Genomic DNA, 16,854 nt, shown 5'->3' with positions numbered 1-16,854 from the left:
AAAAAATATTTTAAATTAAAAAGTATTAAAAAGGTATTAACAATTCTTAAAAATTATTATACATTATTGAATTATGATAAATTATTGTGCATTATTGCAAATTATTATAACCTAGAAATTATTATAAATTATTATGGATTATTATAAATTATTATGAATTATTATGTATTATGAATTATAGATTATTATAAATGATATTTGATATAATGAATATTTGTGATAATAATAATTGTTATATTTTTATATAAATTATTAAAATTATGTCATTAAAATTCAACACGTTGAAAAAATAAACCAAAAAATCTTGAGAATTAGTTTTAAAAACTTATATAAATAATAATAATAATAATAATAATTTGCCAAGTCCAAACAAGTCATACAAAGCATTGGGTTTCAAAGCTGGAAATTGCTTCAGGCATCCCAGCATACCTTGCGGCACTTGTTTTGTACAAATGCTACTAATGTTACTTGTTTATAATTAACACATTTGTCGTTTATTATGGATGAGTGGTTAGCTTTAGGCCGCACACCTAGGAGACCCGAGTTTGATTCCACCCTGTGTGGAGTTTGCATATGCTCCCACATTCCAAAAACATGCTAAGTTAATTAGCGACTCCATAGGTATGAATGTGAGTGTGAATGGTTGTTTGTCTATATGTGACCTGGGATTGGCTGGCCACTAGTCCAGCGTGTACCCCGCCTCTCGTCAGAAGACAGTTGGGATAGGCTCCAGCATACCTGCGACTCCAGTGAGGATAAGCGGCATAGAAAATGGATGCACGCACGGGGAAATCCAGGAATTTTTTTAAAGGATTATTTCATACTGCGAGTGTTTTGTGCATATGACTCCACAAAAAAGGTACTTGTTTGGCACATTTAGCCTTCCGGGTGCTAGGTGTTAGCATGCTAATTTTAGCATGTTAGCATTGCTTGCATGTTAACATTAGCATAACTACTATTTTTTGCAATTTTCCCGGGTAGACACTTTTAAATATTTGAGTACTATCATGTTCGGTGTTAGCATGCTAACATTTCTATTTTATAGGTAGACACATGTATAAACACGTAGCACCATGCTAATTGGCGACTCCATAGGTATGAATGTGAGTGTGAATGCTTGTTTGTTTATATGTGCCCTGTGATTGGCTGGCCACCAGTCCAGGGTGTACCCCGCCTCTCGCCCGAAGACAGCTGGGATAGGCTCAAGCACCACTTGCGACCCTTGTGAGGATAAGCGGTAGAAAATGAAAGAATGAATTTTGACCATCTAAAACTCCCATTACTTCCTGTTGGATATCTGGGGTGTGTGAGTGTAGATTGATGGCTCTAAATGACAAAAGGCCTGCAACATAACACATGAAAATGGTTCCTGAATGCACCATATAGCAGCAGCAGTGTCCCCAATCAATGTGACAAGCTGGAGTTTGGGCTCATTAATCTGCTTGACCATGCAGAGATTCTCTTGTTTTGCATTTTGTCATTGTCACAGCTTCTGTTTCTTGGAGGATATTGTTCACTTTGGAGGTCAGGCTCTCCAGTAGAATCCTCATTAGACACCGGCCTCCAACCCATCACTGGTTTCTATTTGTCAGATGTATGGCTGCACATGTAAAAAGCCACTGGAAGCACAACTGCAGATCACACAGCTGCTTATCGCCTGCTTTAACTGATTGCAAAACTTGTCGCTGATAAATCATTCCCCTCCTCTGCCCCCCCCGCTAAAAATTGCTTACAAGTGCAATTACAAAAATCACAACCTCTGCAAAAGCGGAATATGAGGCAAAACATTAGACAAAACAATAATTGCCTGCATATTGCAGATAACCCCCCTCTCTTTCATTTATTAACTCCTCGCATTTTATGCTGGCACTGCATATACCAGGGGTGGACAAACTTTTTGACTCGCGGGCCGCATTGATATGACAAAATTTACGGGGGGGGGGGGGGGGGGGGGGGGGGGCAGACTATACATTTTACACGTAACAGTCCACCTGGTATTATTGTATCTGTAAAATTGTCATGCAATCTGCTATTATTATTTATTATTTTATATTTATATTTAAATATTTTAAAAATAATAAAATATTATAATAATTACAATAAAATTTAAATAATAAGTATTATATTATTATTATGTAAAATATGCAAATATAACAATAATATTATATATAATTAATATAATAATTAGCATTAATATAATAATTATAATAATCATAATAGTTCTAATAATAATTATAATAATCTAATAATGTATATTATAATAAATATTATGTGCTTGTGTCCCTTTTTTCAGGAGCACTTTGTAAACAACAGACCATGCCAAAAAACAAAATTGATAAAAGCATCAAAAGGTTGGCTCAGGCCATGATGCCAGGTTGTATGTTGACTTTAAATGAAATACTTTGGAAAGATTGGGCGGGCCGTATTCAAACACTTGGCGGGCCGGATGTGGCCCCCGGGCCGTAGTTTGCTCACCCCTGGCATATACAAAAGTGAGGAGACTCCTCACATTTCAGCATTGTGTGTCTTCTCAAGGGACAATACTATAGGAAGAAACTCGGAAATACTTTAGAGTAGTCAGTGTACAGCTTGTGTAGCAGTATAGATTTACTCTCCACTGAAAATAAGCCAAAACAAAGCCAGTATTAGCTAAATATTATTGGCTAAAGGTAGTATCAAGGCTACCTTCACAATGCAGGGTGTGATGCTTAGTTCATTTTGGTTAAAATATGACATTTGTTCATACTACCAAAGTAGTACATTTATGGACGTAAACATTGCTGCACCCTCCTTAACACGTTTGTGGCAATTTCAAGGATTTTGTGCAACGGGAGTAAATATTTGCTCAACCAAATGATTCCACGTAGGAGATGGTGGGACATTGTAGTGAGCTACTTCAATGACCCTTTCGCCAACACGGTGAGCACCTTCATCCAAGTTTTGCACGATAAACCACGCCTTTCAATGACCATTAGGTCAGATTTGAAAACAATCAGAATTGCATTATTCACAAAATCCCCCCCAAAAAAACAAAAATTTGAATTGACCTGCAGCGCGAGTGTAGCAAAAATTTGGGGTTGCACGAGTGCTGCCATTACTGGGTAGCTGCGGTTCATTGATGGAAACATTTAATTACTGTCTAAGTAGCTGGTACATTGGAATGAATATGTCCAATCGGTGTCCTTGTTGTGAATGTTTAGTGTGAGCATCATTCTTATCTGGCACTGCCTTAATCCTCTTGGGCATGGAATTGACCAAAGCTGCGGTTCATTGATGGAAACATTTCATTACTGTCTAAGTAGCTGGTACCTTGGAATAAATATGTCCAATCGGTGTCCTAGGTGTGAATGTTTAGTGTAAGCATCATTCATATCTGGAACTGCCTTAATCCTCTTGGGCATGGAATTGACCAGAGTTGCACAGGTTGTTACATGTCATCTCTGAGGTGTGTTTGATCCCCTTATCAAATTGAAAAACAACTCTGCAAGGTCGCTTTATGCTGAAATTCACATTTCACTCAATGAACCACAGCTCCCCAGTACCAGCAGCACTCATGCATGCTAGCGTCACCATGCCTTTCAATGACGAATAGGTCAGATTTGAAAATAATCTGAATTGCATTGTTCACACTGACATGAAAAAAAATCACATAGGTCACACATGACCCAAAAAAATTGAATAGACCCGCAGGGCGAGCGTAGCAAAAATTTGGGGTTGCACGAGTGCTGCCAGTACTGGGGGGCTACGGTTCATTGATGGAAACATTTAATTGTCTAAGTAGCTGGTACCTTGGAATGAATATGTCCAATCGGTGTCTTTGGCGTGAATTTTTAGTAAAAGCATCATTCTTATCTAGCACTGCCTTAATCCTCTTGGGCATGGAATTGACCAGAGCTGCGGTTCATTGATGGAGGCATTTCATTACTGTCTAAGCAGCTGGTACCTTAGAGTGAATATGTCCAATCGGTGTCCTTGGTGTGAATTTTTAGTATGAGCATCATTCATATCTGGCACTGCCTTAATCCTCTTGGGCATGGAATTGACCAAAGCTGCGGTTCATTGAGGGAAACATTTAATTACTGTCTAAGTAGCTGGTACATTGGAATGAATATGTCCAATCGGTGTCCTAGGTGTGAATGTTTAGTGTAAGCATCATTCTTATCTGGAACTGCCTTAATCCTCTTGGGCATGGAATTGACCAAAGCTGCGGTTCATTGATGGAAACATTTCATTACTGTCTAAGTAGCTGGTACATTGGAATGAATATGTCCAATCTGTGTCCTAGGTGTGAATGTTTAGTGTGAGCATCATTCTTATCTGGAACTGCCTTAATCCTCTTGGGCATGGAATTGACCAGAGCTGCACAGGTTGTTACATGTCATCTCAGAGGTGTGTTTGATCCCCTTATCATATTGAAAAACAACTCCGCAAGGTCGCTTTATGCTGGAATTCACATTTCACTCAATGAACCACAGCTTCCGGGTACAAACAGCACTCATGCATGCTAGCGTCACCATGACACAATGCTCCTGCTACTCACTCACTCTTGCCCGCTATGTAGACAATAATGGCTGTGTGTTGACTCATTCTGAGTGCATAATAATTCCATACTGCTACACAAGCTGTACACTGACTCGAGTACTTCTATAGGATTCTCCCCTGAGAAGTGAACTCACTTTTGCGAGATCCAGTGGATGTTATTCATTCAGACACTCAAAAAGGAATGCAATCCAAAGGGGGACATGTTGTGTTGTCCATGCCAATTAGATATACACTAGGTCATATAGGGAGAGGGAACAGTGCTGCGCATTGGAGGCTCATGCCAAAGAACATAAGGAGAGAAGCTCCTTGGAGAAATCATTCCCTTTTTGCCAAGGTGATGCATGCCCAGAACTGTTTCTATTGAACGTGTTAGCGTATAGAAACACACACATACACACACTCTCTCATCTGGAAATGAATAGCTTTGTATACCATTGTGCTGTTGTGTTCATTGCTCCATGGATGCATCACTTGTCTTGTTTGGTTCGGTTAAAATGAACTCTGGTGCATTTTAGCGGGTAGTTTGGTTCATTTGGCCGAGCATGAAAGCCACCATCCAAATTCTCATATACCCCAAACATGTGGACCGAGACCGTTGGCATGGATATATGACAATGAACGCTCTTTAAAAGTATATTTTAGAAGCTTTTTGTGAAATATGAACTGGTAAACACAGTAGAATCGATATTAGTCCTTACTTTGCGTATATTCTGTATTGTCCCATGATAAAAACATTCACCAAGATGACCTTTCTGATCCCAGCCTAACGATCACGATACTAACATCCATATTTATAGATTCGGTTCACAATGGGATTCAAACCTTCAACTCCCGTGCCTCCCTCAGACTCCATGTCAACTGCAGTCAGTGAAGACACCGTGTGGAGACCCTGGTGGGCGTCTGCAGAGAGGAGAGAACATGTAGATGTGAACGAGGTGCTGCTGGATTTAATCAATATTTTACGCTTTACCTCGGAATGATGGATGCAGACATCAGTGGATGCTTTCCGTTCAAAACCTCCTCCACTTTGGTTCATAGATTGCTCCGTCATGGCCCCGATAGAAGATTCAATTAAACACATTCCCGTGGGATTTTAAGGAATGCCATGCCACCCCCGAAACCCACCCAATGCTTTTTTTTAATGAGTGTTGCAGGGCCAAGTAATTGTCTGGAAGGCAAAGAATTCCCGACCGCGATGAGGCAGAAATACGAGGTATTGAAAAGCAGATAATTGCTTATGTGAAAGGATGCCAGAGATGCTTTACATGGGCGCACTTGTCACTTGTTGCTTTTTAACAGTAGCATAGCTCGACTTTTACAGTTTGGGAGCATTCAAAATTAAAGGTAAGGAAAATGTACAGTTGGAGTAATAGCAAAAGTCTATTATTAATACAGTAAAGTCTCGTTATATCGATATCGGTTAAAACAAAGTACTACTTATTACGATACTATTTTCATTTCCCGGCAAATTTCTAGTCTTTTATGATATAATTAGCTCCGTTAGTACGATACCCGGTTATTATGATAATCCGGTTACTACGATGCCCTTTTCATCTCCCGCCAGCCAATTTGGTCTGCTTATATCGATACAAAAGCAGCTTAAATCAATCTTTGCTTAAGGATTTCAATACCAAAAAAGAACACGGCGAACGGCTGCTTCCAGTCAACTTTATTTTTCACACTTCCACCACCAGAGTGCAGCACACACAGCGGAAAACACCCGTCCCTCGCGCCTACCCCTCCGGGTGGCAACACCTTCCCTATCGATAGTTCCGGGGTGAATTATGTCCCGGTAACCGGTAATCACTACAGCGTAAGTTTATTTTTATTTACTGTAGTACAAAATGTATTGTAGTACAAAAGCATGCTAGATACGCAATCCATGAACTCAAGGAGAAAATTACATGCCATATCAAAGATCCGCCCACTTTTAATGCAGTTCAGATCGGATATATGGATAGTCCGGTTATATCGGTATTTTTTCCGACTCCCGAGAATATCGATATAACGAGACTTTACTGTATCATCATAATGGACAATTATGTGGACTTATTTTTTTCTCATGTTGCAAACAATTGTAGCTTTTTCCATAACTCCCATGTGACAAAAATTCCCACAAAGACTTTTTTCCCAGAGATTCCACAAAAATCATCACTTGTCCCATAATTTTCTGTGACCAAAATTCACTAAAAAAATGTCACTGTGGCATTTCTCCAACCATTCCAACCTCAAAATAATCAGCTCATTCTGGGGGAACCCAGCCCCCCCCCCTCAAAATATTCAACATTCGGACCATATTGAATATTCCTGTTTCCATTTTCCTAATAATTCCACATCTTTCAAGAGTAAAAGTCGCACATTCCGTTTCTGCTTGTTGGATAAATGATAAACAACACTTCAATTTCATGCAGTTTCTACAAAAAACGCATTTTCTGTATTGCACTTGAAGTGCACTAATAAAAAAATAAAATAAAAAGATGCAACTAAACTTAAATTTGTGACCAAACACGATCCACGGCATCTTAGTAAGGAAATAAAAGCGTGTCATGTTTTCTTGACGTGGAGATCCGCCAAAGCGTCGCCCTGGGAAGCGGCCTCTCCAGCTTACGTCAACGCCGGTGACGTCACGAGAGGGTCACGGCAGCACGTTTCCCACTCGCCGGTGACGTCACCTTTCTTTCGCCGCACAGCACCGCGCTTTGTTAAAAGGACATAAAAGATCATGTTCGCCCCGGTGGCGAGGACGTGTCCGAGACGAGCGCGCCATGTCCGCGTTTCTGGATGAAATCAGTCTCTTAGTGTGCAAGATCTGACTGGACCTTTGACCGGAGGGCAGCATGGAGGACCTCATCAGACCCGAAGCTATCGTGGAGGCGGTGAAGGCGCGCGTCGGTCAGATTTCCGCCACCCAGAGAGCTCTCCTGGTGGCCGGCACACCGGACTCGGAGACGAAGGCGATCCTCGTGGACACCATCACCGAAGTGATCCAGAAGATCACCTCCGATGTGGTCAAGCACCTTCAACCCGTCTTCATCGAGCACCTGCGAGGCCACGCCTCCCAGGCCCAGGTAAACATGGCCATCGACCGCTGCAGCCCGAGGCTCAGTGAATGCATCACGGAGACCTTCTCCGCAGCTCTGGAGAGCGACAGTTCTCCTCAGAAGTCCGATGACGTCATGGAGCTCACCTCCCTCATGGAGTCAGAGGTCAAACACAGGGTGAACTCTGCGCTCTCCGTGGCCAAGAGCACCACGGAGTGGCCCTCGGAGCCCACGCTGTTGATCCGGGGCACCATGTCCAGCGTGTCCAACCTGGCCTCCATCTTCCGGAAGGCCGTGGAGTACTTCCGGCACGTCTTTTCCTGCGCGCGCACCCCTCGCCAGGTGACGTGCGGAGGCTCCGACATGAAGGTCAACGAGATGACCGAGTCCGTGAGACGGATCCTCCTGAAATGGGCCAACCTGACCAAGGAGTCGAAAGGCACGGAGGCGGTGGATCCCGCGGCGCTGGAGGACGCCCAGCAGGCGGCGCTGGACATCACCAAGACCATCACCCAGGACACGCACGGAGGCTCCGGAGACGCGAGCGTCCGAGGCGAGGCGCGCGTCACCCGCTTGAACCTCAACTGGAAGCTGATATTGAAGAAAGTCAAGAACTTCTTCAAGTCCCAAGAGAAGCAAATCGGGGGCGCCAACAAGAAGCTGCGTCGCTTCCGCTTCTTCCGGTTCGCGCGCATGCAGTTCGCGCGCATGCTGGGCACCCTGAAGAGCTCGGTCAGAAACCGGGACGCGTGCCTGGTGTCGCTCACCCCGGACCGCCGCTCTCGCTTCACGAACCCGGAGGACGAGAGCCCAGCCTCCACGGGCAGCGAGGCCACCAGGTTCCCCGACCAGAGGCCCGTCTACAGGACCAGCAAGTTGTGCGTCCGGCAGTCCCAGGACCCGGCCTTCGACTTCGAGTCCATCCAGGAGCGCGTGGACAAGCTGTACAACGAGTTCAGCCAGATCGAGGTGGGGGACAGGGCCGTGAAAGTCAAACGCTACATCGACGAGAAGATCGGGACCTTCTCGGAAGGCTTGACGTCCCAGCTGTACGATTACGTCATGTCCTGTCAGAGCGAGGTCTACCAGGTGCCGTCGGGGCGTCCGCAGACACCCCTGATGGACACCGTGCTTTGGGGGCGCCGGGGCAAGATCCACTGGGATGGGCAGATCTTCTCCCCGGAGGTTTTGTATGCAATGACGGAGGACGCGGTGTGGAGGTTCTTACAGCAGCTCTTCCTCTGGTTGGAGATGGAGCCGGTTGAGGAGACCTACGCGGACGAGGTGTCCGGCGCGCTCACGGACATCAACCAGCTGGTAGAAACCGCCATGAACCCCAGGTCGACCCCCGTCGCCAGACAGGAACTGAGCGACCTGCCTCCGGGGGTTCCCGTGGTCCCCAGGCTGGACCTGCAGCGCTCCTCGGAGGTTTCCGGGTCCGCGCCGGCCACCGGCACTTCGGACAGCCGCACCAGCGCGGAGGCTCGCAGCGCCACCACGGAGCAGGTGACGTCCATGGACGAGGTGTCGTCCGAACCGGAATCGGAAAACATCACGGCCTTGCAGGAGAAGCTGACGCGCTTGCTGGTGTACACGCTGGTCACCCAGCTGGACCAGAAGCTGCAGCGGAAGTGCAAGACGGCCGTGCGCATAGACGTCCTCGTCCTCGTCATCGAGCGGCTCCTTTACCGGGCCTTGGAGGAGCTCGGCCCCCGCCACATAGAAGACGTGCGGACCATGGCGAACATGGACCAGGTCATCAAACCCGTGGTGAAGGACCTCATGTCGGAGTTCGGCTCCCCGCAGAAATTGGTCGACGCCATCACGGCAGACGACCCCCTCTTTGACGACGCCGTCTTCAGGCACCTGAAAACCCGCCTGAGCGGCCTCAAGGACCCGCCGAAACGGAGCACCATCTTCACTATTTTGAGCGAAGCGCTGGCCATGTTCCGTTTTCTGACCGCTAAATGACTCCACGTTGCCAAGCCAGGATTTATTTTTTAGCCCACTCGCAATAATGTGCTGCACCTGCGTGGCAGGTACACGACAAACAACAACATTGGACTCCACTTGTGGCGCACTCACAGGCCATAACATTAGGTACACCTGCGCATTCGAGACAATAATGCTCAGTTGTCAACGCATCATCACTGACAGTGTTTAGTGACCAGTGTTTACATTGATCCATTTATTTATGATAAATTAACCATTTTTTGCATTGTCAAGATGATATCATGTATAGTATATTTGTACTGTGTAAATATTTATATATTTATGAACAAAAGCGTACACCGAGTGCCTGCGCCTGCATGTTAAAAGGTGCTGTTTTTTCATATTGGTGACTTTTTCCAGGTAATAATTAGGTAATAATTCGGCAATACAGAATGTACTTGCACGGTGCCGTGCATGCTGGGTAAAAGCAGGGGATGGAGGTCTATTCACATGTGAATATTTAACTGAGCCTCTAATGTATGTGAGGAAGCAATGAAAAGCATGCTGTAATATTTTAAAACTATACCTCACCTTCTTGTACATTCGCCGGGGCATGCCCGTAAGACAGGATTTGTATGAACAAATTAGCGTTTTATGAAGATAAATACGCCACTACGTTGCCAAATGCAGCAATAATAAACTGTTAGATGGAAACTTGGATGGTGTCGATGCTCAGTTATAATAACCGAAAGTTAACAAAAATGGAGTCCTGTATTTCCTTGTGGTGGTTGGGAGTATTATGGGGTATTATTCCCAATAATTTCATTGATTTCTCGGAAAAAAGTGCTTAAGAGCTATTTTTCAGCCATTTTCTGAGCGGAGAGGTATGTATTAAAATCTAGCCTTGATGCTGGAGTTAAGCTTTAATGCTAATAAGCTATGTTGTCTTTCATTCATTCATTCATTTTCTACCTATCTCAGCTGTCTTTGAGCGAGTACACCCTGGACTGGACCAGCCAATCACAGGGCACATATAGACAAACAACCATTCACACTCACATTCATACCTATGGACAATTTGGAGTGGCTAATTAACCTAGCATGTTTTTGGAATGTGGGAGGAAACCGGAGTACCCGGAGAAAACCCACGCATGCACGGGGAGAACATGCAAACTCCACACAGGGATGGCCGAGGGTGGAATTGAACCCTGGTCTCCTAGCTGTGAGGTCTGCTCGCTGACCACTCGACCGCTGTGCTCTTGAGAGGGTTTTGTTACTTATTTTGCTGTTTGACCCACTCTTCACTCTTCAATGACACGCGGAAACCCACATTACGGGCATTTTCCAACTCAAAAGGGACTGTTTGCAGCAGTAGTGAGACGCTGTCTCAATGGTGCACTCTTTTCCAGCAGATATCTGAAGCTGTGTGTCGGACAGAAGGTAAGCTGTGTCTTTCCATTCGCGCTCAAGGCTGACAAAGCCACCCATAAACATGGCACACATCTTGTGGCAGTGTAACAAGTGAAAAACAGACAATGCACGGTGCATTCACAGAAATTGGGTGATTATTAAGCTCTGAAAACGGCATCACAACCCACTTTTTGAGACTCACTGGTTTACTTTTTTTTGTTAACTAGATGCCATATGTCACATTCAAGTGACACAAACAGCTACAGTGCTAACATAACACTTACGTACATTGACAGCAACATCATCCTTGGTTAGCATGCATCCGTCCATTTTCTATGCTGCTTATCTACACCAGGGTCGCGGGGGTATGCTGGAGCCTATCCCAGCTGACTTCTGGCGAGAAGCGGGGTACACCCTGGACTGATCGCCAGCCAATGGCAGCCTTGGTTAGCCTATTTGTTAAAAAAAATGATGAAACTTACATAAATGACGGATAGTTTGCAGGCCTTTATTTTAAGATATGTAGCGAAGCCTTTTGAAATAAAGCTGGGGCAAACGGATCTATTGTTTGGTGGTCATAATCGGTCTCTGCAGGGAGCATCATTAAAAAGTACATTTTGCATTATGGGGTGATTTACAAACACGTATAACAATATATGCTAAGTCAAAAAAAAACATAATTATGAGAAAATGCAAAGAAGCATCAAGAGTCTAGAAGTGATCTATCATTAACTAAATTATGTGCACCATTTCCACTTAAAGCACAATCACATTTTATAACAAGATATGCACTCTGTTCAACTCCAGGGTGAAGTGCTATCAAGTGCCTGAGAACATCTCCCTATTCATAATAAGCAGACGAGAAATGTTTCATAAGGCACACTTATGTGTGCTTGATGAAAACAAAGCTGGCTTATATAAGGATTTTGTCGGGAGGATCTTGTTTATTTGGTCAAATCTGAAGGTGGTTACAATACACAAGGTGAGCGCCATAGTCCAACGCAATATACAGTCCATTGCGTTAAGGTGTGATTAGCATGCTCCAGATGGAGGCAATCACCAAAAATACATTCAATGGTCTCACTGTCGTTCTTCATAGAATGACACCTGCCCGTTTCATGGTATGCAGGTAATGTTCATCTTAAATGAGAGAACCTCCGCCGTCAATTTATTTCATTGCGGCGAAGACACCATAAATAACACTTGTCACTTACATAAAGCAGAAAACACCATTTGCACAAAATTGCATTTTGGTGTTGATTGCCATGAATGTTCTGTTTTAAAATACGAGATTAAAAGCCTGCAACAATGTTAAAAAGCACAACATCATTCTCTGGTTTTTCACTTTAATCAAACTTTGTCTGCATGCTCGCATCTCCTCTAGCATCAATCTTGAAGGCTAGATTTACATACTTTTGCATAATATGAACGTCTGCTTTCTGTGACTAATTGGGGTAAATAAAGTGGTTGGGGTTTTCACAGTGCATATTTATATAGTATACTGTATACATTATCCCTCCAAAGTCTGGGAAATACACTTTTAATCTGACTAAATGCAATAATGTTCATTTTGATGCAAAAATAGACTAATGCAAAGGCAACATAACGAAAAAACTACAGTATTCACGGCCTCATTTACTTTGTTTTTACTGTATTTCCTCAAGTAGTAGCCTCCCATCTAATTTTGTAGTGCAGGGTGGCGGAGCGTGGCACACTGGTAGACTGGGAACCCAGGAGGAGGCGTCCACATTTTCAGCTTGGCGCAGTGAAAATTTTATGACAACACCGTACTTGATCGCCCGCTACGACCTGGTCTATTCTTAGTGCAGACATCACCGAAATCTCACAGGCAGGTTTTTGAGAGTGACAGGCACATTTCAATGCAATAAACAACCACAGCAATCACTATTTAACGTAACTGTCTGAACCAGCATGTACATTTTTGTAATAGAAGTGAAAACTTCTCCACTCATCGCTCATGTCTCCGGATGTGCTGCATGCTTCTTCACAGCCCAGATCGCAACCCCCCCTCGGTAAATATCCAATCACTGTTAGTATGCAAATGAGCCAACAGGCAGCACAGACTTTGTGGAAACAGAGAAACTGACCCATTAGACAACTAATAATTAACGACTAAAACCAAAGATTATAACACTGTGCCATCTGCTGCGACTACAGGAACGTTGCAGTTAACGCTGCATCAGTCGAAAGTTGTCCGTTTGCGTCTTTATGGGATGGCGATGCCGAGTCGTCACTACTGATCCTAATGTCGATAGGCAGTCACAAGGTTGGAAGAATACTGTATTTGTTTTATTTATTATTTCCAACCATGTTAAGACATCCTGACAAAGGAAGTGCATTTCCCGCAAAGTGCAAAAACTCATTATGTACACTGTCCGTATGATAGCAAGCATTTGTTGTTCCAACAAAAGAATAACCACCGTTTGTCAACATGGGTAATTCTTATCAGTTGTTCTCTGGCAAACAAAAAGGCAGGCTACAAATGATAGCATCGACACGTCTCTACATGCAGCCATGCATAAAGACAACAGAAACAACAAAACCTCGCATTACTGAGATACAAACAAAGCAAAGGTTATTTTCATCTTCGACCTCCCAGGGGCCCCCGCGCTGGGAAGCAGGTTCAAACTATCTGGGATATCTCGAGGCGATCTGGCTCAATGTTACCAAACAGCTGCAATCACGGATAAGCCGTATCACACAAAAAGGCGCTTATCGACTCATTAAGTCAAACCAGGTTCTACTAATGTAATTCACCAGATACACGCTCATGGGAGCACAAAGACAGCCAAACATCTGCTGGAGACAGAATCAAGAACTGTACGATACGTCAGCATGCAGGTGCTTCATCAATGCCGTGATTGTTATGTTTTAAGGAATACAAAAATTCTGAATTTGACATTTACAGCACGTGAAAAATGTCAACAAATGCTTCAATCTGTTGTCAACAAACATCACGAGGACAGCTCAGTCAGCAGGTTGTTCAAGTATTCCAATAAAAGCCTACCTGCTAACTCCCCTGATGTTACTGCAGTCTCCAGCATCGCATTTCTCCTGCATCTTTTGTGATATTTGGCGTTGTTTAGCAATCTTCAGCTCGACCGTACACTCCACTGGAGACAAACTCATTATTCAGAACGTTATACCAGATAAAAAGGACACTACTATGTGAGCTCCATGGCTGAGAAATGATTTTAAGATGTGTAGCGAAGCCTTTTTTTTCTACACAGCGGTAGGCTGTATACACTTATACACTTTGTCTCCCAACTTGAAGGTTGTGGGTTTGATCCTCCGTCCAGTCCTGCCTTGACCATGTTGAAGTATCGGTATCAAGTATCAAGCTACAGTTGCTACTGAGGTGGAAAAGCAGGGTAAAACTTCAAAAGCGACCGTCTGTCAAAAGTGGAGCAAACACGAGGGGTGTGACAAGATCTCGCACCACGAGATCATGTGCACCAAGCCTGGGGTGATAATACGTGCATTCATTCATTCGTTTTCTACCGCTTTAAATTCTTGTTATTTATTCTAAATTATTGAAATTATTTGTACAAATTACTGTGTACGCTGTACATTGTTCATATTTGAAGTCATCTATTTATTATCCACATTTTATATTATTTATTATTTATTATTTATTATTTATTATTTATTATTTATTATTTATTATTTATTATTTATTATTTATTATTTATTATTTATTATTTATTATTTATTATTTATTATTTATTATTTATTATTTATTATTACACAGGAGCCAGGCAACATTTCTTTGGCAATTTCACTGCTGTGTTATTGTACAATGACAATAAAGAAAGTCTATGTCTATATCACGCGGGGGGTGCTGGAGCCTATCCCAGCTGTCTTTGGGCGAGAGGCGGGGTACACCCTGGACTGGTGGCCAGCCAATCCCAGGGCACATATAGACAAACAACCATTCACACTCACATTCATACCTATGGACAATTTGGAGTGGCCAATTAACCTAGCATGTTTTTGGAATGTGGGAGGAAACCGGAGTACCCGGAGAAAACCCACGCATGCACGGGGAGAACATGCAAACTCCACACAGAGATGGCCGAGGGTGGAATTGAACCCTGGTCTCCTAGCTGTGAGGTCTGCTCATACATGAATTCATCACACAATAAATGAAAGCGGGCTCACTCTGTGCACCACGGCATATTCGTTCCATAGAACAACGGCATGAACGGAGTGAACCCTTTTGTCAGTCATACAGTCCCTTTGTCCTGGGGGTTGAGGCGGAGACGCTAGTACACACAGAAGTACAGAAGAGTATAATTAAGTACTGTCATGTACTTGTTATATTATTTCATTGTACTACACAATATAGTACTGCTCTCACTTTGTTTAAAAGTCACTTTTCCATAACGGGGAAGCTTCCCAAGTGTTACTGAAAGCATTTCCTGGACAGCTAATCAAAACTTTTGTGCAATTTTCTACCAAATTTTTGGTAAATTTCTACATCCGCCATCGACCCTCCAGCCTTCAGTAGGCTCTATCCTCTTAACATTTCCTCCTCAAAGCTGTTATTTGGATTTGCTGCAGGCGGCCACATTCCGAGAGCCCCCTCCATCAAAGTCCGCCAGGGTTTGAAGTAAATGAATTTCACACGAGCAGGTCCCGAGCTTGACCGTGCGGCATGATCTCACACCGCGGCAACGCTCACAGATTAAAACTTTCATGTGTATACTCCTGTAATAATTATTAGCGCTATTTGAAAAGCACCACTTCTCACCGTGACCCGGCCACTTTCCGCTCTCACTCGTACAAATATGTTTTTTCACCAGACAGCTGGTCAATGTCGGCGCTGATTGTATTTCTGCTGGTGGACTCGGGCGGCGATGATGAAGTATGATCTGTTTGATATAAACTAGAGAAAGTGACATGGTAGATAATTGCCGCTTCTTACCTTGCTCAATCTTTAGGCTCATAAATAACCTGGAAGGCGTCCTTTCACATCAGGTTAATGGGAGTCCGCCAGGCAGCTGGTGATCTTGGACAATTCTTCAACATAAGTGCTCCTTTAGCATACTTTCATATGTGATGGAGTCATACATCACCTCCAGATGATGCTGGCATCTAGAAAGCAGAGGTGAAAAACATTATACGGCAATATAATATACATTCAAATGCATCTGATCAGTTTTTGCTAAATTTCATATAACCACCATAATTACCAATTACAGAATTTCTTAGCAGCTTGTGACGGTTATTCCGGCTAATTAGATGTCTAATCAGGTTGAAGACGGGCAGGGTTGAGATGTCGCAAAGCGTAGCTGACAAATTGGAATGCTAATGAGTCGCTCCGTACAGCGACGACGACATCAAAAAGAAGCGTGGCCAATTAAGTACAGTATATGTATGGTGTTTATGGCGGAATATAATTGCAGCGTGGCCTTAAAAAAAGGTCGTGAAACATTGGGTTAAGCGGGAAGGTGGTAAACATTGCAATAAGTCAGAAGGTGACGGCCATTACTGCTACCAGGCTCGCAGACCTTTAAGGCCATTTATCAAGCGTATCATCAAATCTTGTTTTTAGCTCATATATTGATATATCATTGAATTTAAGTCAACTAAATATTTTGCATTTTCACCTGGATTCAATTATATTATAATATATTGCATAATAGTGTGCCGGAGCCTATCCCAGCTGACTTTGGGCAAAATTTAGCGTCTCCAATCAACCAAACATGCATGTTTTTGGAATATGCCAGACTATATACAGTAAAGTCTCGTTATATCGATATCGGTTATAACGAATTACTGCTTATTACGATACTATTTTCATTTCCCGGCAAATTTCTAGTCTTTTATGATATAATTAGTTCCGTTAGTACGATACCCGGTTATTATGATAATCTGGTTACTACGATGCCCTTTTCATCTCCCG

At 43.3% G+C, this 16,854-nt stretch overlaps 1 protein-coding gene across 2 annotated transcripts in view; it reads right to left on the bottom strand.

The window, feature by feature from the left end:
- The window catches only part of enox2 (ecto-NOX disulfide-thiol exchanger 2), a 220,225-nt gene extending 203,601 nt beyond the window's left edge, over positions 1 to 16,624 (bottom strand). The window contains exons 1-2 of one of the 2 annotated variants that reach the window (XM_078788495.1): positions 15,874 to 16,624; positions 5,365 to 5,442 (exon numbers count right to left, since the gene is read on the bottom strand). In XM_078788495.1, the coding sequence (XP_078644621.1) occupies positions 5,365 to 5,442; positions 15,874 to 15,895 (100 nt within the window). In that variant the 5' untranslated portion in view covers positions 15,896 to 16,624. Of the gene's footprint in view, positions 1 to 5,364; positions 5,443 to 5,512; positions 5,599 to 15,873 lie in introns of those variants that run through there. The other variant, XM_078788496.1, reaches the window with a different exon arrangement.
- Between the last annotated feature and the right edge of the window lie 230 nt (positions 16,625 to 16,854).

The sequence above is a fragment of the Doryrhamphus excisus genome, linkage group LG23 (genome assembly GCF_037039965.1).
Source record: "Doryrhamphus excisus strain RoL-2023G ecotype Guam linkage group LG23, RoL_Dexc_Guam_v1.1, whole genome shotgun sequence".
In the NCBI taxonomy this organism is placed as follows: Eukaryota; Metazoa; Chordata; class Actinopteri; order Syngnathiformes; family Syngnathidae; genus Doryrhamphus; species Doryrhamphus excisus.
This window is presented reverse-complemented; position numbering and strand designations above follow the sequence as displayed.